General features: G+C 41.4%; 1 protein-coding gene across 1 annotated transcript; it reads right to left on the minus strand.

Annotated features, from left to right (window-relative positions):
* Window positions 1-27,432, minus strand: MATCAP2 (microtubule associated tyrosine carboxypeptidase 2). Its single transcript, XM_053953942.1, has 7 exons — window positions 27,319-27,432; window positions 19,806-20,488; window positions 11,474-11,617; window positions 9,201-9,333; window positions 7,684-7,989; window positions 7,068-7,165; window positions 1-3,118 (listed from the first exon to the last, which is right to left on the minus strand). The coding sequence occupies exons 1-7, from the start codon at window positions 27,341-27,343 to the stop codon at window positions 2,957-2,959; spliced, it is 1,551 nt and encodes a 516-aa protein (XP_053809917.1). The 5' UTR covers window positions 27,344-27,432; the 3' UTR covers window positions 1-2,956.
* Between the last annotated feature and the right edge of the window lie 356 nt (window positions 27,433-27,788).

Genomic DNA, 27,788 nt, shown 5'->3' on the forward strand with positions numbered 1-27,788 from the left:
TCTGTCATTATTTTGTCTTTATTTGTAAAAGTTGTATAAAATGCCCTTCAAAATTGGTCTGGTGAAACAGGAAGGCTTTTCCAATGCCAGACAGGTTTCTGTACAGGAATAACATAGCAAGACATAGATACAAACCAAAGCAACCAAGCCAGACAGCCAGGAAAGGCTGCCAACACAACACTGACACCATGAAACCGTGCAGTGACATGAGCTCACTGCTGTCCACACACTCTATCACAGAACTTCAGTATCACAACTCAGTAACCAGCCTCTTCACAGTGAAAAACAAAAATTCAGGAAAATTTACAAAAGCTACACTTCAAAATTTAAACACTTTTACAAAGGAGGAATGATGTGATACCAAAACCAGAAGCTGCCAGCTTCGCCTATTGCTACATATTGATACTAAGCACTTCCAGACTCCAAACTTTGCACCAGGCAAATCTATTTCTAGAATGAAGAATGGAAGTTTAATGGCACCTACTGCTTTGCAAAAAAGGTGATGCAGGTGTTCAAGTAAAGCAAAAAGGCCTGTGGTAGTGTTTAGAGCTACAGAGTGGTAAAAGAGTCTGGCCCTGCAGGCATGGCATTTTGTGGCAAAACTGTGACTAGCACAGCCTCTTCGTTTTGAGGCTGCATTATGCACATGCACTTTGATTGTAAGATGCTACTACTGGGGGAGGATGCAAACCACTTTGCTTATGTAAAAGTCATGGGAGAAAGGCAAGGATCTCTCCTGTCAGAATAAAATCAGTTCAAACTTGTTCTTTTCTTAAAGAAATGTCCCTTTTGCATACCCCAGGGTCAGCAAAGTGAGCCAGATTTTTCCACAGTGTAGCTCAAATGATTTCTGCCCAGTTTACTCCAAAGACAGCTTTTGACTGTAATCCTTGGCTTGACTTCAGTCATGTGTGACTTTCTTGCTGTTTCTGGCAAAGGAGCCAAAACCTGGAGCACACGTGCGGAACTGACTGCAAATGGTTCCTGTCAGGCTGCTGCAACAGCTCTGTGTCTGCTCTGCACAGCTCTAAAACAAAGCTGGGCAGGTGAAGTCACTAGTGATCAAACTAAACAGCCTGAAGGAGGAAAGGAGAGAAAACACCATACAGAGGCTGAATGGCTTTCAGCTCCTGAACAATACTGACAACACAAAATTAAGGCTGCTGCAAGCAGTTCTAAGTTCCTGCCTTGAAAATAACTAAATTTAGTAAATTTATGCTTGTTGAATGCATTTTCCTTTTTGCAGCAGTCAGCCAGCCACTGCAAACAATCTGCAATAGTATCTGAAAGAGGCAGCTGCTTTTAGGGGATTATTCGTAAACCTTCAGACCTCTTAGCCAACTGTCACCTTTTCCTCACAGATTGTCCTATGGATTAGAAAACATATTCTCAAGATTTTACTGAGCATAATGTCTGGTAATGTCCTGGTGTAAAACAAGGTGGGAGAGTTATTGCATTTGTTACATTAAAGAACAGGATCAGAGGGGAGGTATACTGTGGCTCAGGTCCATGTAAATGTGGTGTGGAGGAAACCATGGCTCCATCTACTCACCTCATCCCATGCCAGGCCTGTTACCAGTGGGCAAAAGCAGCAGGATAAGAAAGGGCAGAAGTCCTGTCCCAAGGCTCCCATTAGTTTCTGCCCAGCCTCTCTGACCACAGCTGCTTCCCAGGGACTCAGAGGAGCCCTTGTAAAATTCTGTCTACTAAAACAAAACCCTTTGTCAGAATACTTTGACTCACCAATTCTATAATACTCCACAATCAGAAAATGTTGCTTATGTAGTAAGTTCTCCTGCATCATCTAAGTTATTAATCATGTGACTAGAGAAAGCTCTTTGCTGCAAGGAGCTTTCTTTCCTTAGTCCTGGATATAGCACCAGCAGTTAAAACAGAGGTAAAGTTGCTCCAGAGTGGTGCAGCACTTCTGTTGGAACACAGGAATAGGGCACTTGAGAGTCATCTTCTCTCCCCCAGTCACACCTTGTTTCTGAAATGAGCTCTGCAAGCTCAAGCTTCCTATAGTGTGGTCAAAAATGTGACCTGGTCCTCTGTAGGCTCAGGTGATCCAAAGAAGGAGTGTTGCCTGCTGTGCTGGATCATGGCCCTGTGTTCCTGAATTTATTTAGAACCATAGGTCATGGAATCACAGTTTTGCTCGATCCTCCTTCCAAAACACTGCCATGCTGACTTTCCTAGACATGCTCTGCTTGTCCTCAAAGGAGGGAGGCCCTTCCCAGAATTCAGCTTACTGAAACATGTACTATACACATAAAGATGTAGAATGGTGTAACTTTTTGAGGGAATTAAGGGAAAAGCTTTGCTACCCACTTACAATCATTAAATCAGCACTACCTACCTTTTCTCTCTTTTTCAAACGCTAATCCTCTCACTAAAAAAAACCCTGAAATGTTTTGTAATGTTACAGACTTCAATCCTGTGGCACAAAGACCTGCTTCTGTGCACTGTTTTAAAACTTTCTGTTTTCACTGCAATGATGACTAAATGGGAAAGTTATGCAGACAGCAATGCAGCATAATCTACAGCAGTTGTATTGCTATGAACCGTGACAGCTATGACCACAGATAAGGCAAACAAAAATGAACTAAGGGGGAATTTCTCCTCTGTCTCCTTTTATCCACCTCTAAACCTGGGTGGGAAAAGGCAATATATTACAAGAGACAGCACTGAGCACTATACCAAGCATACAAAACAGAGTAGATAGTTAGACAGATCACTGCAGAGGAATTTCTAAGCCAAATTTTACAAAATGCACAATCCCTTTAAAAAATAATCAGTATAGAATCACAATGCAAGAAGACATAAAGGGGCTTTTTCTGAATTCCACATATTCTGGCCACTCTTCCCTCCCATTCCTTGTAAGTCCCTTTTTTGCAAGCTCTAGGAAGTCCAGTTCTACATCCTGACACAGTAAGTGAATGGATGTCTAATACTGTTAATTTATGAGATCTTGGAGCTCCTCGTCAGTCAGCTCATTGACTTCCATGATCTTTTTCAAGTGTTCCATGTACCGGGCGTGGTCTTGCAAAAAGTGTGGCACCCTCATGTTCTCAATCACAGCTAAATCTTTCAGGCGATCCACATCCTCATATGAGATCTGTAAGGAAAGGTATGGGTCAATTTAGCAGTACAGTCCCATTGCCTCTCTGCTACTGCTGCTACAAATTCTCTCCTGTAAATGAGAAAATATGTCAGAGCAGGAGAATTTCAAACCTTAGAGAACTGTTTGAAAACATGAGCAACTGTGTGCTTCAGTGGAAGATGCAAAAGCAGTGTAAATTTAGCAAATGCCTTCATAATTCCTGATTCTGCTTTTGATTCAATCAGTGAACAGACTTGTAGGAATGTGAATGAGAATCATCTATAGCAGCTGCAGGAATAGAAAGGGAAAGGATGGAGCATATGTGAGTCCTGGAATGTCTTCTCAACAAGGCAGAAAGATTTACATGAGAATGGAAAAAACACTGTGCAAAAGACTAAGGAACTAGAAAGGGAGGGCAGCACAGATATGGCACAGGAAACAATTTGGGAAATGCATGGTGCCAGCTGACCTGAACTCTGCTGTTTAATTTTCACTAGTAAATGTGCTTATGCAAAGCTAAATTAAAATGCACCTCTAGTAACTAACTACAGCATGAACAATACCTAAGCATCCCAATTTTAGTGGTTTTGTTTTCTCCATTTAATAGCAGAATGCAGACTGGGTTTGCCTCGTGGCATCAGAGCCTTCTGGGTATTGGTGTTGAACTCTCATTTCACAGCTATTAGGGGATATGATAGTTTTTTTTCCTAAGGAAAATGGATATTTCTATCTTCACAGTCTTATGATTCTAAAAGCTAGGACTTCTAAACAGTAGCTCAAGATGCTGTGAATGCTAGTTCAGAAAGGATGACTGCTGTGGCTGGGCACAAGCTGCCATGGGAGCACAGAGCAGGACTCCTTGGGCAGCTGTCCAGTGTGATGAAATTTGTGTGGTTGTTGCTTTGTCTCCAAGCTCTGTGTTCTGGGCACCCTGCAGACAGCAGCATGTGCTCTGGCAAAGCCCACCAGCCTCGCTGTGCTTCACACAAGGTTTGTGCCAGGTGGCTTGAGTGGAGCCTGCTCCTTCCAACCTTTTTGCCTCATGTTTCCTTTAAGGAGTCGAGCCCTGTACAGTCTCATTTCCCTGGAAGCAGCCTGCCCTCTTGGCATGTGATGGTTTCTACTCGGCAGTGATTGAAGTGCAGATGAAGGATTCACCAATGTGCAAGGGGCATGGAAGGGCTTCCTGAAAAGACGGGACAGTGCAATCCAGATTGCTACACCTGATCCATAGGGACAGGTGCATATCTCAGTGATGATAATTGGAACAAAGCCCACAAAGAAGATCAATTTGTATCTGAGTACACAAATGTGCTTTTCTAGTTGCAAGGACAAGATGCACCCAATTAAAAAAACAGACACCCATGCCCAGGCTTATTCAAGTTATCAAGATATTACTGTTTGAAGATTGTGTGGCATTACACCTAATTAACTTAAAAGTGGATAGAAAGGAGCTCTACAAAACCATACCATCTCCCAGTCTGGAGACGCAGCATCACATGCAATCAAATTATACCTCTTTTCCTGCCTAAAGAAAGAAGAAGGATCCTTCCCCCCTCATATTTATGTTCAGAGGTTTCTGTTACTGCTGCAAACAAGAAACATGTATCTATAATCTGAGATATGGTTTGAATGGGATGCATTTCCTCAGTCCTTGCAATTGCTAAAAAATTACCAAAGTTGATATCCTGAGGAGATCAAAAACAATCCCATCCTATGGTGGAAACAAGTTGTCTTCCTTACCACATTTTATTAGTCGTTGCACTAGAGAAAAAAGACTGAAGCTAAAACAGGCTTCCTTATGCTCTTCATAATGTGCTCATCTGTTTCTTGGAAAGCACAACAGTAAGTGATATTTTGCTGCTTTTACTTTTTCAGACTCTGGTAGTTATGCTATACTCAAGTGCACCCAATATCTGCATTCTATTTCCCTTTGGCAATATTTGCATGCAATTACCACATGAATATTTTGCAGTGCTTCCTGTATTTGATTCTTTCCTGTGACGTTCTAAAACTGCTCCTTTTAAGAAGCACCTCTTCTCAGGTTTCAAGTGTTTTCCTTAGTCACTTCTAGGTATGTTGAACAGCTTGCATGTATCCACACCACACTCTTCTACGCTGTAAGTAATGTCAGAAGCAACAGGAAGGCAAGACCTGGAAAATGTGCCAGCCCTTAATACTCCCTTTGGAACAACCTGATCCTCCCATTCCACCCTAAAAAACCAAGTAAATCCCCCATTTAAAGTGGTGATAAACCACTAGGCTAGATCCCAGTGCAAGTTTTATGCTTCTCTCGTTCCTGAGAAGATATATTGGAGTGGGCCCAATGAAGGGTCACTAAGATGATTAAAGCATTGGACCACCTCTCCTGTGAGGAAAGGCTGAGAGAGCTGCAACTGTTTAGCCTGGAGAAAAGCAAGCTCACGGGAATCATCAGTGTGTATAAACACGGGAATGGGGCTCTTCTCACCAGCACACTGGCAGGGCAAGAGGCAGTGGGCACCAATTAAAATGCGCAAAATTCCTCTGAACAAAAAACCTTTTTGTACAATGAGGGTGGAAAAACACTGGCACAGGCCACCCAGAGGGGTTGTCGAGTCACCATCAGTGGAGATATTCAAAGCCCAACTGGACATGGTCCAGGGCAAACCGTTCTAGCCGACACTGCTTAAGCATGGAAGTTGGACTAGATGATGTTGAGACATCTCTGCAGAGCTCAACTAATCTGTGATGCTGAGAGCAGACATTGGTCTGATAAACAAAATTCCAGCTTGACTGCAGATGTCTGAAGTTAAACCATTCAGAATACATTTTAAGATCCCTTGATTTTAAAAGTTGTAAAGTCAAGCACTTATAAATTATCATACTGCTAGAAATAAATTGCTTGTAGACCTTTAATGTGGGTGACATGAAATGTGGATCACAGTGGAATCTATAATTTTAGGAGGAATGACTTAGTGTGTTTTTCAAGTGGTCTCAACCTGCAGACTCCCTGAAGAGAGACAGGCATAAAGCAGTAAAGGAACTGTGTGTTCAGTGGTTTAGCAGGCAGAAGCCATGTGGAGTTAAGCAGGCTTAAAGCAAAAGGAAATTTCAGACAGAAAGTTCCAGACTTATGTGACAGTGTGATTTTATTTTCAATGCTTCCTAACTTGGTTCAGTTACCTAAATAGCTCTTGCTTATCAATAAGGAAGATTCTGACAGTAAAGAGAAAACTCAAATGTGGACCAAAACCCTCTGTCATAATATGCCCTTTCCCTTTATCACCCATTGATTGCTAAGTAGGCAGAAATGTTGGTATACCAGCTCTAAATTCAAGCTCAAGTCATTTTGACTCTCTGTTTATGTGAGTATGAACCCTGTTTAATGAACTGTGAAAGCTCAGCAACCCAAGGATTTGGTTCAGGAAATGTGACAAAATTTCTGCACTTTTTAGGATGAGCTGAGAACAAACAAGCCATGACAGTTAGAATGCACCTAAAACTCACTCACATTCTATGAATATAGAAATACCATTTTTCTGGAGGAAAAAAACCCTCATTTTTTAAAAAAACACCTACCATCAGTGAGAGAACTTTGAGATTAAATACTCTTTGTGGTAGAAGGGGGTGCATTAATATCAAATGGTTCCTTTTGTCATCTTCTAGGACCACTGCCTTTTCTAGTACCTGTTGTGTTTGGCCAAGGCAATCTGTTGTACTGCAAGTCAGGTGGTACCCCATAAAGGGAGGAAAGTCTGAGAAATATGACCATAAAATCTTAATCTGATAAGTGAAGAATGAGGACAAGCTGGTAGAAATTTTTAGGACCTCAAAATACTTGCAACTTGCACAGTGTAACTGAAGGTGCTGTACAGAGCAGAGAATTCTAGATCAAAGTAAAAGCACAATGACTAATAGTTCATTACAGGCAGGCTTGCTGAAATGATAAAACTGTACCCTTGGGAATAATGAGTTCAGTCACCTTTCCAAGGGCTGTCAGAAGATGGAAATCAATGGACTCCCTGTATCTCAGGATTCGGAGGATGCCATCCAAGTACACCTGGTCCTTATTGAAACAGCCTGAAAGGAATGGAGATACATTGCACTCTATAAGTGTTCAGTCAAGGCATGTTCTCAGAAGCCATTATGAGCAGAACAATTTTATTTTTAAAAACTAGATATTTATATCCCTGACTTTGAACAGCTTTCCAAAAACTAGCTAGAAGGCAAAACCCACTAGCCAGAAAAAGAAATCAAACATAGAAGATAGGGCCTGTGAATAACCACAGGCAACATTACATCTGTGGAAAGCAGGTCAAACTGTGAGTATGAATTTTTTCAAAGTTTTGTATTTATGGCCCACTTCCACCAAAAAAAAAAAAAAAAAAATCCTTTACTGATTCAGCTTGAAGGTCTCACTCAAGAGCATTTTCAGCCTTGTTTTCCATAGCAGAATTCTTGAGACCCCATTTCAGAAAGTGTGGAGTCCGATTTCTCCCTTTTGCAAAGGTTTTACTGTGTGACATGATTAAAGGAGCTCTGTGCATGTTCTGAAAACCCCCCTGAAGTACAAAAGAGGAGACAAATAGGGAACTCACCTGGTTGTGAGGTGTCAGTCCACCCTCTCTTGGCCCGTACGCAGTAATCCCACCTAGTATTGGGGTCCTTGACAAATTTCCCCACATCCTGGAAAAGCTGACTGAAGGACATTTGGCTGGCCTGGTACACCGTGTAGTAGAGCAAGGCAGCTCTCCAAAGAAAAGGGTCTTTGCGGAACAGGACGCTGTGAATGCTCGCTAGCCCCTCTTCTGTAGGGTTGATTGGTTTTAACCCGTGTTTTCTACGGCCATTGCGGTTGCACCAAGGCTGGCTGTTGTTGTTAAAACCCCGAAAGTAATGAGTTCCTGAAAAAAAAAAAAAAAAAAACCCAGAATCTGGCACTTAGAACAGTAGCATCCAATGATTAACAAAAAGTTATAAGATATATAAGGAGATGCCCATTTCAGAACTCTGAGCTGGTAAGACTGGGCACTGGGAAAAGCGATGACTTTAGCCTTGTCTACAACAGACAATTTTGTCAGAGATATATACACCATGCAAATATTCACCTGCTGACTGCAAGTGAAATTCCTGAAAATGCTTAAGGAATGCAACTATCAGGAGGACTTGACTTTCTAAATCTGTGGAAAGGAATTTTCTGAACTCTTACAAGCTGAATTGTCTCTGGCATAGGCTAGGCATTGTAGGGAACAGCAGGAAGGGAAATCAAAGTAAAAGGGCAGAAATGTTGCCTCCTGAAGGTGATTAAACAGCACTCCTGCAGCCTTGGAAGATGCTACGTCCCCTAAAATGTGAGTAACAGTGGTTCTAGGCAATTGCAAGGCTTATTCTTCAGCTGCTATTCAGGCATTAGCCAAGTTTATCCAATTTTCATGTATTTAGTTGAAACAGATGCACTGAAAATTTTGTAGAAATTTTCCACAGGGCTGGGCCAACCTTGTGTAACGCAAAACCATAGCAAGTTTATACCAGTTTAGGGATCACTGGGTAAATTCTTCATACCTAAAGCATGCCTACATCTGCAAGCAGTGCAGTGTGACAGGAGCAGGTCTGTAAAGTGATGTGGCTGGAGCTGAGGCTGAACAGTCACACTATTTTTATTTCCCCCTTTTTTTTTTTTTAACTCCAGAATAGTTAAAAAAAAATTGCTCTCATGAGCAAAATGGCCCTGAGCAGTGACAGCACAGAAGGTATGGCCTGAGGCAGAGCCTCTGGCCTAGCACCATCTGAAAGGATTACTCTTTGCCTACTCCAAGATTCCTTTGGCATGGTAACCTCAGTGTTAGAAGTGGGACTGGCTGGTCGGCTTACTTCAAAAGCTTGCTCTGGATCTGACCTAAAATGCTAATGTCCATGAACCCTAGGAATCCTTTTACTGCATGCTGCAGTAACAAAAAGGTTTCTCCTTCCCTTTAGCACATCTGTAGCACAGGTTCTTTGGATAGGGATGTTCCCTCTTTCTGTACCTGTCCAGTGCCTGGCCCACCATTGTGCCATAAGTAAGAATGCATGCAAGTACTCCCCTTTGCCTGCAGAAGGGATGCGATGCTCATACCAATTTCGTGTCTCAGCATCCCCTCCAGCCAGTGCTCTCGTGCAGTGGAGACATTGATGGTGAGAGTGGGGCGGCCGTTCACCACGGTCATGGAGGCTCGGGACAGCAGGTCCTCTGTGAGATGGACCACAATCTGAAGAGGAGAGAGTTCAGGTAGGACTGAAAGAGCTCTCTTCTCGCTCCTGATCCTGCTTTTTCCTCTGGCTCTTCCATGATTTCATTTCTCTTTGGTCCCTTGCCCTCCACAACTCTGTCTTGTGATCAGCAATCACCTGAGAGAGCCTTCGGAATGAGTTCATCCTATTCACCTGTGCTACTGATAGAAGATGAGTAGGATAAACTCATTCAGAAGGCTCTCTCAGGTGATTGAGAGAGCAATCACTGAAAAAATTAGTATGGTAACACTGATTAGACTCGGAGGGCAGGGAGCAAGCAATTGCATGCACAGTAAAGTAGAGAAAATACCAGTTTTTGAACTGTGTTGAATTATCTTAGTATTACTGAAAACTGAAAAATACAAGATAAGAACATATAAAGTGACTAGACATCTCTATAATTAGCTGTCTGAAAGCATTTCAGTTGCAATTCTGAAGTCACTTGAATGAGAGGGGGAAGTACTGTGTACTTTTTCTCCTGCTACATGATGCAGACTTGAAATATTGAAATACTGGTATTGTTTTGTTCTACACAGCAAAATAGTTCTTACTTTCCTGTTCTCTCTTGGAAAACCGGTAATCAAAACAAAAACTGGCAGAGAAGGAAACTAGTGCATATTGATATATTGTATTATTTGACTTCAAAAAGCCTTTTTAAACAAGTGACTGAGAGAGAAAAGTGAAACTCTGTTGAAGACTAAGCACCTTTCCTTCTTCATGTAAAGCCTAACGAAACAGTACTGCTCAGAAGAGTACAAGGGAGACCACTTTAAAGAAAGATTACTTTTTTAGTATCCAAAAAAAAGGACCCAGGGATCAAAGGTGTGAATATAACACTTCCCTGTACTCAAAACTCACCCTCAGCTTCAAGTTCAACAGCAAACCATCAGTCCCATAAAACTTGCATTTTAGAGGCAGTAAAAACAGGTAAATCCCAAAGCATTTAGATTGAAAGAACAGGTGCCACTTAGCTTTATTAACACCTTTTCAGCTGGAGAGAGTATTTTCATATTTTAGACCATCCTAAGCATGATGTATTAACCCTATTTTCAAAGAAAAAGTGAAGGATTTCATTAAGAAGGACATGGGTTGCTGGACGAAGATGTAGAATCCAGCTGCCATGAAATCAAACCAAGCCAAAAATGAAGAGGGAGATAAAAGCACAGGAAAAGATAAAACATACAAATGTTTCCTGCTTGCTCTAAACTGTAGTTTATTAATCCCACTCTTAGAAACACTGGTAAAGTTTGGTTATCAGTGTCAAATCTGGTTATCAGTGTCTCACAAAAATGTGTGGTGAGTTTAGCAGTTTCTCCTAATAATATTATGTTTACCAATTAAACCTAGTTTCTGGGAAATTATTTTTTGTCTCATGATTCCAGACTCCTCTTGCTCAGTGCCAGTGATCTCATCCAAGTCTTTGACTCTGTCATCTGGTGATTTCATTTGGATTAATCCCTTTTTTATACATTCAATTTCATCTGACTTTTCCAAGCAATTTCATGTAACTTCATCAAACTGGTCTTCTAAAACGCTAAAATTCTGAATAAAGAAAATAAGTTTTTTTCGCAGGGCTCTAAAAATCAAATGGTTAAAGCCAGGAAAAAACAGCACTCAAACCAACTCAACAAGCTCTTTCAGACATTTTTATTCACTTATGTCACTTTCATTTGTGTTGCTTCTTATAAATCACTCTCTTGGGTTGCTGCTTATTTTTCTTGGCCTTTTCTTAACTCTTTCCTTTGGTGTAAATAATTTGATACAGGATAACAGATGGCAGAACTGATGAATAAATGGAAATGTGCTGGTCTCCATGTAGCTGAAAAAAGGAGGGAAGGAAGGGTGTCGTTCTTGGGTACTCCCAAAAGAAGAGAATTTAAGAACAAGCATATATGAATCAGGAAACAGGCTCAGAGAGATGACTGAAGCCTTCACAATGAATGTGTGTCGTTTCAATTGTTCAAACATTAGACTGGGCTTAGCCATGAGAAAAGTATGACGTAAGGAATATTCTTGTAATTATGGAGGAAGGGCCTCCCAGATGGTCTCCTAGGTCCATCCATGTGTAATGTCTAAGGTCTACACGAGTGTTTCTTTCCTGATCAGTGCAGGACTTACCTCACCAAGACAGCCTTCTTTCACCATGTACTTCCTGACGTGATTCCAAATACGACTTTTGGTCAGCAGGCTGCCTCCAGTGGCCTGTTCAAATTTTTCATAGCTTCCATATTTCTGCAATGTCCGCTTCATGATATTAATGGACTATAAAATGGAAAAGCATAGCAAATATCAGGGTAGTAAGATCCCCATGTCAGACTGACACTTGTATACTTTCTCTCCCTTTCAATCTCTCTTTTTTTCTTAGTTTAAAATCCTCCTTTTCTTAACTCACTGGCAGTCACTAACAGTAACTGTAACTAACTATACTCATTTAATACATGCTGAAACACTCTGCAATAAATTTATACCATCTTCAGATGTACATTAATGCCAAAGTACTGAAAAAAGATTCTGATCAACTCAGACCCACATACATCAGTGTGATGATTAGATGATTATCAGTCCCATCTTCTCTTTAATTTTGGCAATGTTGTACAACTGCCTTGTAAAATAGATTTAACAGGTCTCCAGGACATTCGCAGTTTGACAGCATGTTTCTTTTTATGTTTTTCCAAAGAATTTGAAAAATATCAACTATTACTGTCATCTCACTTCATTTCTTGGCATTTTCTAATTTAGGAACACTGATTAAGCAGATGTGTAACTATAATTTTAACAACACTTCTACCAAAAATGTCTCCTTACAATGAAATCTCTTGTACCATGGGTGTCTGTCTGAGAAAGGAGGAGAGAGAGCAGGAACTTTTATTTACAGAACTTTCATTTAAACTTTTCATTTAAACCACAGTACTTCTTTAAAACCCTCCAAAATGAAGGCCTATTTCAGGAGATAAATACAGTAGTATCAATAATTCTTCTATGAATTGCTGCTAGGAGAAGTCCCTTAAGCAAAGCTCAGCACAATGCCCATAACCATGATCTGAACTATGCATACTGAAGATTTTATTGATGGGTTGAGAAATTCTCATCCCTAGCTATCTTCTTTCCAGCAAGTCATTTCACACCCTTAGAAGAAAATGTGGTATGGAATAACTTCTTTGTCAGCAACAAGTCCAGCTACAGGGAATAGCTTTTTGTCATAGACTTGATAACAGAAGCTCCTGGCACTACCTTAAAAAATTAATGCTCTTGCTAAGAAAATACCACTAACAATAAAAGGTGAAAATCCTGCAGACTGAATTTCTTTTTGCATTATATACTTATATCCCTTCACGAACACGTTTGTCTTCAGCTATGTAATTCAGACATTGGCAGGTTGACTGATTTTCCACAAAAATTGGATTAATTTTTTATCTCTCACAGCTATCAACAATCCTTCTCTAATGTTTTTCAAGCTAAAACTAATCAAACCTGAGAGAGTTGCTACTGAAACCCATAAATGACAGGTAGACATGTCCTTAAAGTCTAATAGCTCTTTGATGAAGGAAATGTCACTTACCTGAATGCCAAAGAAATATTGCACCTAATGTTCAGTATTTCTTCATCTTGTATATTTTTCCAAACCATTTTTTCCTTTTTTAAAATTACCTATGAATTTTAACATCTAAAAACATTGTCTGTTTTATAATTTTTTTAGTGTCTGCACATTCTGAGGCATTTGCCTGTCTCATACAAAATCCTTGGTTAAAGAAGCGACCTAAATATTCCCACCCTTTTCCCAGGTAGTTTATTCTCAGCCAGCAGCCGGAATAATTCATGGTAACAGCTCTTCAGTCTCCTTTGCCAAGTGCCAGATCCTTAAGATATTTATGTCACCTACTAGTTGTTTGGTATATCGGGTTTCTATGAACAATTAATTAACTTTATTTGTTCACTCTGGAAGAAGTCATCTGTCAAGCAATCTTCTAGCATGAAATTTGTCTTCACAACTTGTTGATATTAAATTTCAATTACATCTATAAAACTAAGTACCCACTTAAATTCTAGGCTGCCTAAGTTCATTTGAAATGAAATCCCAGAAGACTCTCCGACCTTAGCTGGCATGCAGGCATTTTCTAAAATCACCTCATCACAACGAGCAGTGAGAAAATGAGCACTGAACACATCAAACCTCCTGCTTGGCTGTCTGTAACAGCAAACTCCCTGGAGCTGAGACCTCCATGCTACAGAAAGCAGCATGATTTTGGGAGTCAAGAGACCCAAGTTCTTACTGTACCTTCCTGGGCTGTTGAAGACTTTCTTAAATGCTGTGAGACACTTGAATCAACAGCACAATACAAACAGCAGGTTTGCAGACACAGGTCCTCCTCAATAAACACAGACCCACTCCAATCTCTCCTACCTCAACCTGATAAGAGTTCACAGCTTCAAGGGGAAACTTATTTCTGTGCCACCCTAGGTAACCCACATCCTGGCATTCCATCCACATCCAGATAGGTGTTGCAAGTTTGAACTCCTGCATACTGAGAAGTCATTAAGCTTAAGCCTCCTCACTGCTGAACAGATATTCAGAAATTACTAAGAAGGGTGCTCACCACTATCACCTCTCTTGACTCTGTTTCAAGTGAAACAGAAGAAAGTCCTGAAAATTCTTTCCAACTGAGCAGGTGTATCTCTGGAAACACTGAAACAACAGGGAGAGCCATCACACACAGACACATTGCACCCAAATCCCTGGGGACTGGCAGATGGCCCTGACACTGGGATGAGCCCCATCCCCAGGGATGTTCCTGGTTTGGACGCTTCTTGCCACAACCACTCCGGCTGGGGGTGGTTCCTGAAGGAAAAAGGTTTGGGAAATGTTTGGTTTCCAGGCACTGACTACAACACCAGGCCCTTAATTTGGGATTCTGCACCTGCCTCCAAGGTGAGATGACTCAGTGTTGCAAGAACTTGCTGGAAAAGGGGAAAATCCAGACCAGCATGCCAGCTGCTGCCTACTGCAGCATCCAACTATGAGCTTATTTTCCAGCCTCCAGGCCAGCAGAACACTGGTAGTGCTGCAGTTCCTAAGGTAAACTCTTCAGCAACAAGTGAAAAAAAAAAAAAAAAAAGGAAGAAGAATTGTCTGGCTGTACTAGGTTACTGGTTAGGAGTAACAATTCCTGTTCTTTTCAATATTAGCTAAAATGTCTGCTTATCCCTCTGATCACTACCAAAGAGTGCCAAAAGAAGTAGCAATCCCAAGGCAAGCCCCCTTGCACAGCGAACACTCCTGATGCTCAAGAAAGCAATGACACAGAAGCACTAATGAGAGCAAGGCAAGGCTGTTTAATTGACTGGTTTAGGTTATGGTGGTGTTGCTTTTTAAAACAAATTATTTACAGCCAAGTAGGTCTCTGAATCTCAAGTCACTGGTGTCCAGCAACTCAGCTCAGTGGTTGAGCATTATTGTAGGAATATGTACTGATAAGACTTCTTATGAGTAGTGTGAGGCAAGCAAGTCAGACAAGGGTCTCAGTGATCTAGGAGTCAGCCCCCTATCTGAGTCAGCTCATCCTATATTCAGAAGCAGCTCTGCTGCAAAGGGGTTGCAGTCTCTGCTGAGATTTGTAAGACAGACAAGGTAGATACACACCACTGCTCTTCTTCCTGCATAACTTATCAGCTAGGGGGAAAAAAGCTTCCATGGTGCATCATTAGGTAACACTTAGTATCAGGCAGAGCTTGTTAGTCTAATCAACAGCCATAAAATGGTGGCTGTTTGGGTCAAGAGGAATGGAGGGAGGAAGGTAAGTATACATTTCTGAGGCTAGTCCACTCAGGCAGTAGTATTTGGAGTTTTGTTCAGTGTTTATAGAAGCTTTTTTTTTGCATGCTTGTTCTTAATGGTATAAAGGTCACATTTAAGTAATTTAGAGCTGGTAAAAATATTTTTAATTAAAAACTTTTAAGTTACTTTGTAAAGAATTTGAAGTTAATACTCACTGGGTTTTTGTATGAGACTCTGCTCTGAAGTAAAGCTATCTTCCTACTGTGGTATCGCCAGAAGTGATCTGTTAGTCCCTTCTAGGGGACGAGAGATATTTGTGCCAGACCCTGAGAACCTGTGCCCCTTGGATGGCCTGACATGCTCTGTGTTATGTATTAGCACACCTTATCTAAAAATCCTGGTTAGCAAGGGAATTTGTTACTAGTGCAGTATGAAGTGTTTAACAATTAAGTGCTTTATACAGTGTCATGTCCTTGAATCTTCCACATGCCTAAGCTGTGACATCACTTGGACATAGCAAAGGATTACTCAGTGTTGACTGCCACGTTGTTTAGCCTTCCAACTCCACCTATTTTTTTTTCCCAACATCTGATAAATTTGCTAATTGTAGGCTACTTTTATTATTGCCTTAAAAGGTGTCACACAAACACTTGTAATGTGGCATAACTGGTTTATTTATGAACTCAAAACTGCTATACTCTTATGAGTACAAGTGAAGAGGATGTATAACTATGGAGGATCACTCATTTGACAAAATGGTTGGGGTTTTTTTGGTTTTTTTTTTTTTAATGTATATAGAAATAGAATTTTTGTTGCCTTGTACAATTCAAAGAAACAGGGTACCTAAAATTGCAACTTGCTGATTTTGGTTCAGCAAATTGCAACTGTTAAGTTCATCTGCTCTGCAAACACCGGGAACAACTATTTCTAAGCAAATATTGCCATCTCTAGCATCTAAGCAAAAATAACAACACTTTGAGTGCTAAGAAACTTCACAATGAGGAATAAATAGTTTGAGCCAGAAAACTTTTAGAGCACAAAGCTGCTGCAGTGACCTTGAAACACAATGGTAAGAAAATTAACTTCTGTAATATCAGACATGTTAATCCTTGTGAAGAGTGCAAATCTGCATGCTATTTTCTATTCTCCAGTTTACTTCCCTAAAGGCACTTTACTGTGTGACTCATGAAAAAAACTTATTATGAAGAAAATATAATGTAGGTATGAAGAGAAAAACAAACAGAAGAGAGTATGAGAAGGAAGACACTATAATCAGCATTTTTCAAAGGCATTAATAACTCAAAAATGTTCTCTCTATGTCTGTGAAAAGTCAATCAATAAAAGTGTTGGGCTGTGCCCAAGGTTTAAAAGCTCTGATTTAAGTAGAGGCATGGGGTAAAGTGGGTGGTCATAAGCCTGTGTGTTCCCCACTACAGCATTGCTGGGTTAAGGTTTGCAAACCTTCAGTGCTCTCTGCCTTTAAAAAAGTAAATAAATGAGGCAGAGTGTAATTTGTCTTCCAGACATATTTCAGTAATGCTATATTAACCAATTTCATAGACGTGCACAAATGCAGAAAGGGCAATAAGAAAACACAATCTGTTTTAATGTCCTAGCAGGCTATGCACAGCTGTGGGTAAAAAGATTTTTGACATGACTGAAAAATTCTCTAAAATTCTGAAATGTCAGGTTTTGAGCTCATTTCACTTAAGTATCCTAAAAGCCCCCTATAAACATGGTGGGTTCAGTTAGTAAGAGCTGGGTTTATAGCTTTTTACTCATAAAAGAGCAGGCAAGTGTAAGTTGCCATGAGCATCTTTTGTAGAAAAAAACAGGAATAACTGTTCACAGTTACCAAGGCTTTCTAAAATAAGTGGAGCAATAAACAGAAGCCAAAAATGCTTAAAAAAAAAAAACCAACAAAACTGAACTGAACCTTCTTGTAGCAAAAAGGATGACTACACACAGTTGCATTTTTATTGCAGACCCAGCTCTTGATACTGTGAGTACTTTTTTCTCAACTGAAGTCATCCTTTCTGAACTTCCTGTAAGATACCTACGTGTTTCTTCTGACAAGTAAAATCTGCGTGAAAAAAAAAGTAGCAATGAGGAAAAGCAAGTGCTCCCACAATACTTCCTGATTAAAATTTTTGATTAATGCTGCTTTTTCTGGATAGTAAATTTGCATGAAATTAAATTCAAATTTATGTGGAGCTGAAAATTTCTAAAGCTAGTTGTAGATAAAAGAGAGAGAGTGACACCTGCTGGGCTTGGAGCTATGTTAAAGCTGTTGGTTTGGGCATTTTTAAGTGCAAGGTATTTTTGTTTGGTATTTTTAGGAGCTGAATTTAGAATACATGCTTTTCTAGACTCAAACTAAATCTTGTGAAACAATTTATATATTCCTTGTTAATTGACAGAAATATACTTCCTTGAATATTAAATCCTTTACTGCCTTTTATGAAGTTGTTACAGGGCCTTTATTTTCCCTTACTTTTTATGGACAGGGAAAAAGGTAGAGTTACAAATCAGAAAAATATTGAGGAATCATTCGTTATTAAAATATTCAGTATTTACGCTTATGGGCCTTTGTTAAAAGAAGGTTAAACCAAAGACAGGTTTGCTCCAGAAAATCATCATGCATAAAAAGACTTTTAAGGCTCTACTAGCCCATACTAAAAGGGATAATTTGTATTAAATTTGGTTTCTCAAATCAGTAGTTGTGGATTTGCTGCCATCTATGTTGCTAATATTGCTAAAAAAATCAAAGGAAAGCCTATTAAAAAGCTCTAGTCAAGGGGCAATTTTATTTGGTGTCATTATGATTTAGTTCATTGTTTGGAAGTATTGAAGAAGATTTTGAGAATAGAACAGCTGTTCCCTTTTCTCATAAAGAAAATAAATTTTTAATGAAAACCCAGAAACTGAGTTGTTAAAATATACAGATGCTTTCAGTGTGAGAATGGAGACTATCAACACAATGATGTAACGGGTAATAACACTTTTGTACATTCTTGGATTTAGAAAAAGAAAAAAAAAATCAGTCTGTTCACAAGTCTGGGATCAGTTCTTACAATCCCTAATCCTTTTAATTAATGTATCTTTGCCACCAGGAATTTTAGTTTTAAGTGAAATATTTATATCGCAAAGTGAAACTCATGGAATGGCAGGTTGTCTTCGCAAGTCAAGTATCACTTGAATACATAAGAGTCCATGTTTAGAAAAGCTTGTCAGATCTAAATAAGACCCAAATCACTTTAATATTAAAAAAAAATCTTCTAAACCATTTAAAAATAGCAAAAGTGGGAAGAATACTGCTTCTACTGTACAGATAAGCACTCGGTTTTGTCACTTAGGTCAAAGTTGAAAGCAGGGCTTTTGTTGTTTAGGTTTTTTGCAACTCAGGTAGGAAGCCAAGGCAGTTGCACAGAATGGGAATGTCTGTAGCTATATTACCAGTGTGGCTGCAAGTTATGAAAAACCAAAATTGTCTCCTTAAAATTTACTGCGGCGGCGGTTTTTTCTCTCCCCGGCTGCACGCAGCTCTTGGGAGCCCGGCTGTGGCGTAGCTTCCACGTGCTGCCGGGGTTTGCTGCCGCGGGTTCCCGGACACGGCTCCGTGTCTCGGGCGCGTGGGCTGGCCAGTCTCTGTTACCGTGCGCTAGGGACCCGGCAAAGAGGAAGGAATTTGTCCATTTACTCCGTGCTTGGCAGGAACGGTTTATTGGTCACGTGGCGCGGTTCGATGGAAAGACGCGACCGCTCCCGGCACTCGCATGGGAGCAAATGGCGCCTGACTGCCGGCGGGATAGGGCTTTATAGAGGGGCGGGGCGAGAGGATCCACGGCCTGCCGGCCAATAGGGGCGGCTGCCGTGGCGGTGACGCCAGCAACAGCGACCAACCAGAGAACCCCGCAGGGGCGGGCACCGAGCCTTGGGCTGAGCGGGACCGTGTGGCTCGGGGTGGCCAGCACGGGGTTTCCCGGGGCCGGACGGCAGGGTGGTTACAGGAGCGGCACAGGGGTAAGGATCCGGCAGCAGGCAGCATGGGGCCAGAAACCGCGGCGGGGAACAACACGGGGGAAACGCGGGATTACAGCACTTGACTTATTTTAACATAAATTAAAAACCCTCATCTAAACCCAAACTCCGGGATGCAACAATTTACCTCTCTCTGGAATGGATTTTGGCTGCTGCTTGACTGAGTCTAATGTATATCCAAATACCCTTTCAAAGCTGATTAAAACAAGGAACATCAACATATACTTATCCAATAACTACAAACTCAAATAATTGCTATCCCCTCTCAATCCCTGTGTCACCAAGAGGATTGGCAGGATTTCTGTGCTGCCTTATTCCTCTCCCTGTTTAGGCACTGTATTTTTCCTCTACTGGACCCTGCTTCATTGCATAAAAAGCTTTCTTGCTTTAAATTATGTGTCATGTAAACCCATTTAGAAGGAACTGTGCCTTTATCCCTTAAAATCCTGTAAATTTCAGAAAGATTTTAATTAAAAATATTTCATTTCAGTTCTCTAATGCATTCTCATCTTTGATGCATTTTTCAAACAGCAGGGGAGAATAAGGAGAAAATACTTGCTAGAAACAAACCCAAATACCACGTAGGTATAGGAAGAAATAATCACTGGAAACGGAGGGGAATAAAAGCAACTATACCTGCTTAAGAAATCTGTCAGACGCATGGCTGTGCTTAGCTAACACATTTGGCAGAGCAGGGTTTTCATATTCAAACTGAGGATTGTACGTGAAATCTGAGTTGAAAAACTTAACCTTCTCTTTCTCCACGTTGGACGGCTTGATCGCAGTCAGTAAACAGAGCTTCTGGCCAGCGGCATCGCCTTCCTGCCCATGGCTTCTTGAGGACGGGGACTGCTTTGGCTTTGCGAGACTAGAATGCTTTTTAGCTCTGCTCCTGGGCCGCGGCGGCGGTGCCGGGGCGCTGCCCGCAGCCAAGGCGCCGCTGCCGAAGCGGAGGCCGGTGGCCGCGGGGCCCGCGCCGAGGAGCGGCGGCTGCCGGGGGCCACAGCGCCGCCCGCCCAGCAAGGGAAGCGGCACCTTCCCCCGGCGGTGCTCGCTGCCCCGCGGGCTGGAGGAGCGCTTGGTGGTGGTCTTCCTGTGTTTCTTGTGGTGGGAGGAGGACTGCTTCTGAGAGTGGTGTTTTTTCTCCTCTTTGCTCTGCAGAAGGACGTTGTAGCTGCTGGTTCCTGTTGTGAAAATGTCCTTAAGGATCCCAGAAGGCGGATGCTGGAGGCTGTTTTCATTATTAATGTTCAGCTTATGTACTTCCAGACTCAGGACTGATTTCCTAGAAAGCTCTGTCTTAGGCCAGTGAAGTTTTTCTGCATTTAGAGGGGAAAAAAAAAAAAGGAAATAGTGAGGACAAACTTGATTTTCACACAGTGATACTAATCTCAAGGACTCAAAACTGCAACATAAAGGAAACACAAAATGTCTTAACTGCAGTCACATCACATTAATCTTGACTTCTAGGTATGGAGGAGAACTGAGCGCGTATATCACTTTTGGACAATTAGACTGGGACTTGTAAGATCCAGCTAAACGAGTGTTTTATGCTTGCATCTCCATGCACAACTACACTGCTGGCAGCTAAGAACTTAGTTGTTTAAAAAAAGACTCTGCAGGACTTCATGAACATTTCCTGCTACATTAACAAATGTGTCATTTTGAGCTGATTGATCTTCACCAAGGGTAAAGAAGGAAGGCCTTTTAGAAAGGAAGGCTTTCTGTAAGGATAAAGAATAACTTAAAAAAGAGGAAACTGTATAGGAGCATGTGAGCAGTGTTTACAGTGAAGTCCCACAGGGATCTGTGCTGCGATACAAGCAGTCTGGTGTGATCTCCTCTGCAAAATCTGATTCACGGAATTTACTCCCAGAAAAGGGTGAGAACATTGGAAAGGGCCAACCACTGTGAACAATTTACAACAGCATATGGGTAGTAATATATGTTTAAAAGACTTCAGTTTCATGTGTTCACTCTTAATACAGGCAATAAGCTATATTTAAAAAGGCAAGAGAGATCAGCTAATTACACTCCTGAAATACCTTAACAGTGGGTATTTCATCTAATCAAAACTGTTCTACCACAACAGCTGTCTTAAAATAAACATTTGAGAAGAAACATTGTAAACTAAACTAAGTGCAAAAAGCAAATAAAGTTTTTTTAATGAGTGAGCCCTCCTTTCTTGCTCTGACCCCTGGCATAGCCTTCGGGGGAGTCTGGTCCCTGGTGCAGAGCAGCTGCACGGAAAAGTCACTGAGGATTAAAGCTGAATTTAACATTTGTGCTGGTTTGTTAGAGAGAAGTGACCTCACTTCACTGGTTCTAACCATCCCCTCCTCTCGACAACCAGTTTCTCCTAGAACATTAGGCGAGCTGAAACTACATGTACAAATAAATTGTGCCACAGTTTAAATGTTTCCTATTTCTGTACCTAAAATAAAAGGATTCACAGTACACGAGATATGGCTGTGGCATGATTAAAGACTGCAAAAGGGATTTGAGCTTCATCCCATAGTTATATGTAGTTGAGCTGTAATTACTTTACATACAGTAATTATAGTCTGAATGTAACAGCAGCAAGAGATCATTAAATGCCTCCAAGGCAGAAAAAAAAAATCAACAGTGGCTTAATTTCAGCTTTATTTTCACAGGAAAATTCAGTTTTGCTCCCATGACAACGTATTTCATGCTATCGGACCTCTGTCAGTTCCATATCAACCTGTGTTCCTCAGTTCTCCCGAACATCCTGTCCTAAAAACAAGAAGACCAAAGGTCCTATTTCCATGAACATATGATGGGTAATCTGCAGCCAGGGTGTCTTCTCCACTGGAAAGAAGAGAGGTAGAAGCATTAGATTATTACCCTTCACTAAAGCATGTGTATCCTATGCAAACTCAGTTTTCTTCCATCATAAGTCTGTGAATCCTCTTTCTATGGTTGGCACAGGAGCGTGCTCCTTGGCATTCCTGTTCAAATTCTGTCAGATCATTCTCATCACATACGTGACAACCTGCCTACATGGCTTATCTTGCTCTCCCATGAGCTGTCGTGGTGAGAAACCACAGTTCCCCATCACAAGGAGAACAACATCAAACTAAATACATAAGAGAGATGCATTTTTTGGGTGCAACAGAATAGGATGACCACTCTTAAATTTCTGGTATTTGAGACTGACTTCAGACCTGTATCAACTATTACAGTATAAGAATCCTTACTTTTAAGAAGGGTAAGTGAAAACCAAGGTTTCCAGAATGTTTGAACACATATTAAATTTCAGAGCATGACTTTGCTTAGGTAGACAAAATTGGAGTTGGAATTCACACAGCTACTTCTTAAAATATACACAAAGAAATAACATGATACTAGAGGCATTAATGCTTCACCTTCTCTACTAACCAGCTCTTAAAAGCCACAAAGAATATAGAAGCCTTAAAATGCTGCTATAATGGAACAAATAGAACTAATATTACACATGTATCTAGGAAGTGATAAATAGAAAAGAAAAAAACCAGAAATTTAATTCAAGGAAACAATTCAAAATGACCCTAAACCACCCATTCCTTCCCTCTCCCAATGCTTGTGTCTGTCTAATACCAAAAACTCATGACAGCAAGCTGTTAGAGCTAAGAGGTACAGCTGGCCATTAATAAATGCTTTTATATGTAGACAATCGCTGAACGCTGTAAATCAGAATTCTCCTGGAAGTGTCACAAATGGTGGCTGAGTGCTGAACATGCACTGGCAGGTTTCAGATGCACATGGCTGATATCAAAAATAGTTGTTCCCCATCTGTAGTTACTTTATAAGTGCAACCTCATAGCAAAGTGATTTTTCAGCTGCCAAACTAAGTGTGGCTGTCCTTAATTTTCTTCTGACTAAAGGACACTGTTCCATGCCTGTTTGTGCTGGAAACCTAGAATCAACAGGTAATCTGGCACATTTGAAATATTATAATAGATAACAAAGCAGTTTTCACAGAAGTAATTTAACTGCTATTCTAAAATTTTGTATAGGTCTTCTAAACATCATTATTAAATAAATTAGAAAATAATATCTGAGATTATGTCAAAATCATGTTGCAAAGCACCAAATTTAAAATTCTTTCTCTAGTACGTTTGTTTAAGCTATAACATATTTTAAACTCACATCTGTAAATCAGACAGCATCAACCAAATTAAGAATGTACTGTCTTCTAGGAAACTTGTCTTACTACATTCAAGAGTTTGCAATTATTAGCAATACCTGGTGATTGAAAAAGAGGTCTAGTATTCTGAATATAAAACAAATTCATTGCACAGCCTGCCTCCTGAAATTTGTTTCAGTATTTCAGTACCGAGATACTGTGCTGCTATAAAGTAGACAGCGGGAATGGATTATCAACCCAGATTAATTGCTTGAATTGCTTAGCAGATTCCCAGCTTTTAAATTCTGGATACCATTGGACAGATTACTTCTAAAAGATATGAAAAAGGCAAATTGAAAACCACCATGCTATAGTGTAATGCTACCCTGCATACCAGAATACAGATACCATGCTACAGATCTCATAGGTTTTATCTTTTGTATCTCATTCACATGTGCTACATGTGTTCTGAGAGGTACAAATCTGAATTTCCTGACTTGACTTATTTCTATTTTTGCAGTACAAAACTGTCAAAGAACATATGCCCAGAGCTCCAGTTACCTTTGAGAACCTCCCTCATGTGATTTATGTTACCAGGATTCTTTTCATTGTTTTCACTTCCAAACACTTAACAGTCACAAAGCCACAAGCCCTTTAGCAATTAAAAAAACCCCAAAACCCACAACAAAACTAATACAGTCTCTTCCTAAAATATTCTCCATCATGTTTACTTCCATTTATTTATATCTTGTTCCTTTCTGCAACAACGCATTAATAAAAACATGGTCCTAGAGACACAGGTGAAACATGCAACATGCAACAATCTGCCACATTTGGGGTGCAAGGTGATGGCAAGGGATAACCAAGGAGGGGACAGAAGGACTGCCTGTCCCTGTTTTGTCATAATTTAGGGTACGAAAGAACAGGAAATCCTCCTGTTAATGGCAACTTGGGCCAGAGTAGGGCTCTACCCCTCTTGAGTGCCATGTTGTTCGGCGTCTGCTGTCCCATAAGCTGGGCTAGCAGGGCAGCCAGCCAGCCAAAGGCAACCACCCTGTGAGTCTAAAGAAGCTCACAAGACAGCAGGTTGTGCCCTAGCCAAAATCCCAACATTGTCAAGACATCAGCTGGACCTGGCAGTACTGGACTTACTCCATCCTGCAGACACAAGTGTACTATGTGCCACAGAACAATTCAAAACACCACAGGCTTGATTTTGCACAAAGAAGAGGATCTCTAACTTCCATTTATACACAAGTAGCTATTCCAGTGTCACAGCAGTACTGGAAAAGGATGGAGTCCATGAAGGGTTAACAGAATATGTGAGAACCACAAATGTCATGACGATTCTGCACTAATGAAACACGTTCACGTATAAATTGTATCCCAGTCACTAGCCTGGAACCTTGCACCACTGCAGACACTGCCTAATCTTGTCAGAGGTTATTTGTTAAAAAAAATGTTAGATTTTATGTTATGTTCAGGACCCAGTTTATATTATTGGTCTCTGTCCTTTAGAAACTGATGGATTCAGCTAATAAGTCAATAATATGCATGGTGAAATCCCAGTGCAATAATTTTCCTAGCCTTTGGAGTGTGTTGTATAAATAATGCCTTCCTCTAGGCCACAGGGCAGCTGCTATCCAAGCAGCTTCTTAAATACCTGTTCCATAGGTGGAATGAGGTTAATGACAGGTATTTGTGGGCATGGATATCTCTGTCTGGTTAGCCTTGCTCTAAAATAGCAGAGAACTCCTGCGATTTTTTGAGCAGCTGTCACTCAGGTTATATAAGCACAATGGACAAATCCTCTCCAAACTGCAAGTGTGACTAAGGTGCTTAGCAAACATGTTCATGGAGCACTTCCTTCTGTCCTAGGGATGTAATGGTCTGAGGCACTACTTTTGTTTTTAAGATTACCATTACCATGTTAGAATAGCGCTGAGTTTCTTTTTGCTCAAAATCAGAAATCATTCCAAGGCTGACTTCAAGTTTCAAATTTATAGGAATGCAAATAATGTATGTGATCTCTCTACAAGCAATAGTTAAGTTTGAAACTGTGAGATGAGAAGGAACTACACAGATGTGACAAGTAAGATTCTTCCTTTGACACACTGTGCAAAGGTACAATTTCATTAAAAAGAAATGTTTATCTCCAATATTCAGAAAATTTGAATAGAACCACAACACCCTGTAGTTTATGGGCTCTAGACTGTATGGTTCGTGTGTGCAGAGAAAGAATATTCTGAAAAAAAAAAAAAAGCAGGCAACATAGAGTGTTATATATGAGCCTGTAATGTTCCACTGCCTCTCAAACACTACATGCTTGTATTTGTGGCGTTAAGTGATTCTGACCACAATCTTATATTCTATTTCCTCACCACTGGAAACCCCTTTAAAGTTTAAAAACACTCCAGTTTTGAACAGAAGCTGTCAGGCAACTTGAACTAAAATGCACTGGAAGCTCTGTCTATAATGATTGAACATGGTTTAAGAGCAGAATTAGGCAATGAGTTTCTGTAAAAACACTGACATTGAGTTACCTTCTATTTTCACAAGTATCTTAGTTATTAACTAGAGCCTGTATGATATTGGGATCTTTTACATTTAACCTAAGACTCTTTTTTTTTTTTTTTTCCACCAAATAATATCCACCTATTTCACCTATTTACTTTTCTCCTGCAAAGGTGTTATCTGTCATCCAGCTTTTAATTCTGAGCTTCAAAACCAAGGGCAGGTTTCAGCTATCAGCCAACTTGTATATCTGATTCATTAGCTGCCAGTGTTTGTAAGTAACTCTGCATTTTTAGGGATGATTGGCAGTGTGGTTTTTCGTCTTCAAAATGACAATGCTATTTGAGGCTTTCTAAAAAAAAAAATGGACTGACTAGCAAGCAGTTTCCTGCACTTTTACTTCTGTATTGAAATACAGTATTATGTAACTGACTCCAAATTTGGGCCCTTCAAATTAAATTACATAGGCACAGTAATAATAAAAGTGAAGGCTTGGCTCTAATGAAATCAAGCAACAAACTCCTACTAATGTAATAAACTCAGGATATAATCACAGAACATGGGTTCATAGGCAGACCTGCATAGGATGAAACTCATCCAAGCAGGTCTCTGGCTTCTTCTACTGCAACACAGAGTGCAGTCAGGAATATTTGATGGAGGGATATGGACTCAAAATAACTATTCTTCACAAAATCTCATCCTTTAAGACTGCAGTGGCTATTGCACATCTCCAGGGATACTCTGATCAAACCCATGAACTTTATTTCTGTTCCCATTATCAAAAGTAACACTCTATAGTCATATTCATGCACAGATGGAACAGCATATCAATTATGCAGAAAAAGAGCAGCTGTAAGAGATCTTAGTTATGATTGCAAGGGTATTGAATGAGGGCACACTAAGACACCTCCAGCAGATTTCTTGTAGATAGATTTCCCCATGGACAAGTAACATTGGCTTGAGCACCTGAAGTAATGACACATGAAAGGATGTCAAATTTAAACAAGGAAAACAACTGTTTTCAAGCAGCAACTGTATTGTACACAGCACAAGAAGACAGTTTTGTGTGGCACCTGTCTATATTATCGTTATATAGTCGTAATACAGTCTTTGTATACACACATACTATACGGATTTGTTAACTTCTCTGAGAACACAGCGAAGGGTAGAAGCAAAACGTGTGAGCCACTAGATATTATCAGCAGTAGTTTTACTAGCATTCTTCCTTGCATGGTCTGTCCCTGGCTCCAGCGGAGGGGGTGTCACCTCCGCACTCCCCCGTGTCCCGGGGCAGGGCCCGCAGGTGACACGCTCACCCCATTCACCGGGGGGCTCCTGCTCCTGGAGCCAGGCAGGTGTGGAGCCCCTTCCCCCGTCCCCAGGGGACACCCCACCGACACCCGCGGCGCCGCCCGGGCGATGCTTCCTCCTTCGGCGGGGAAGAGCTGGCGGCCCGCCGGCTGCCCCGGGCGCGGCGAGGACCGCGCCGCCCCCGCTCCCGCTCCTCACCGGTGACACAGATGGACTCCAGCATGGTGCTCCGCCGGGCAGCGCCGCCGCTCTGCCCCGCCGGCTGCCCCCCGCACGGCGGGCTCCCGGCTGCTGGGCGGGAAGCCCAGAGGGGAGGCGGCGGGGAGGCAGCGCCCGGCGCCGCGGGATGTGCCCACCTCGCCGCTTCGGCGGATCCGGGGAGCGCGGCTGGCCCCGGGCCGGCAGGCGGGAGCCGCGCCGGCAAAGCCCCCGCCCGCCCGCCTCTGCAGACTACAAGTCCCGGCGGGCTCCGCGGGACTCGAACGCTGAGGGGGCGGGGCGCGGGCGCGCTGCACCCTGGGATCTGTAGTGCAGTAGTCTGTGTCCCGGAGTGCCGCCCCACCGACGCCACCCGGGAACATCAGCCCGCTGTATCCTACCGGCACGGCTGGTCCCAGGCGTCAGCAGCATAGGCGAGGCTTTAGTGTCATCCTTTGCAGGAATCTATC

This window comes from Vidua chalybeata, chromosome 1 (assembly GCF_026979565.1).
Source record: "Vidua chalybeata isolate OUT-0048 chromosome 1, bVidCha1 merged haplotype, whole genome shotgun sequence".
In the NCBI taxonomy this organism is placed as follows: Eukaryota; Metazoa; Chordata; class Aves; order Passeriformes; family Viduidae; genus Vidua; species Vidua chalybeata.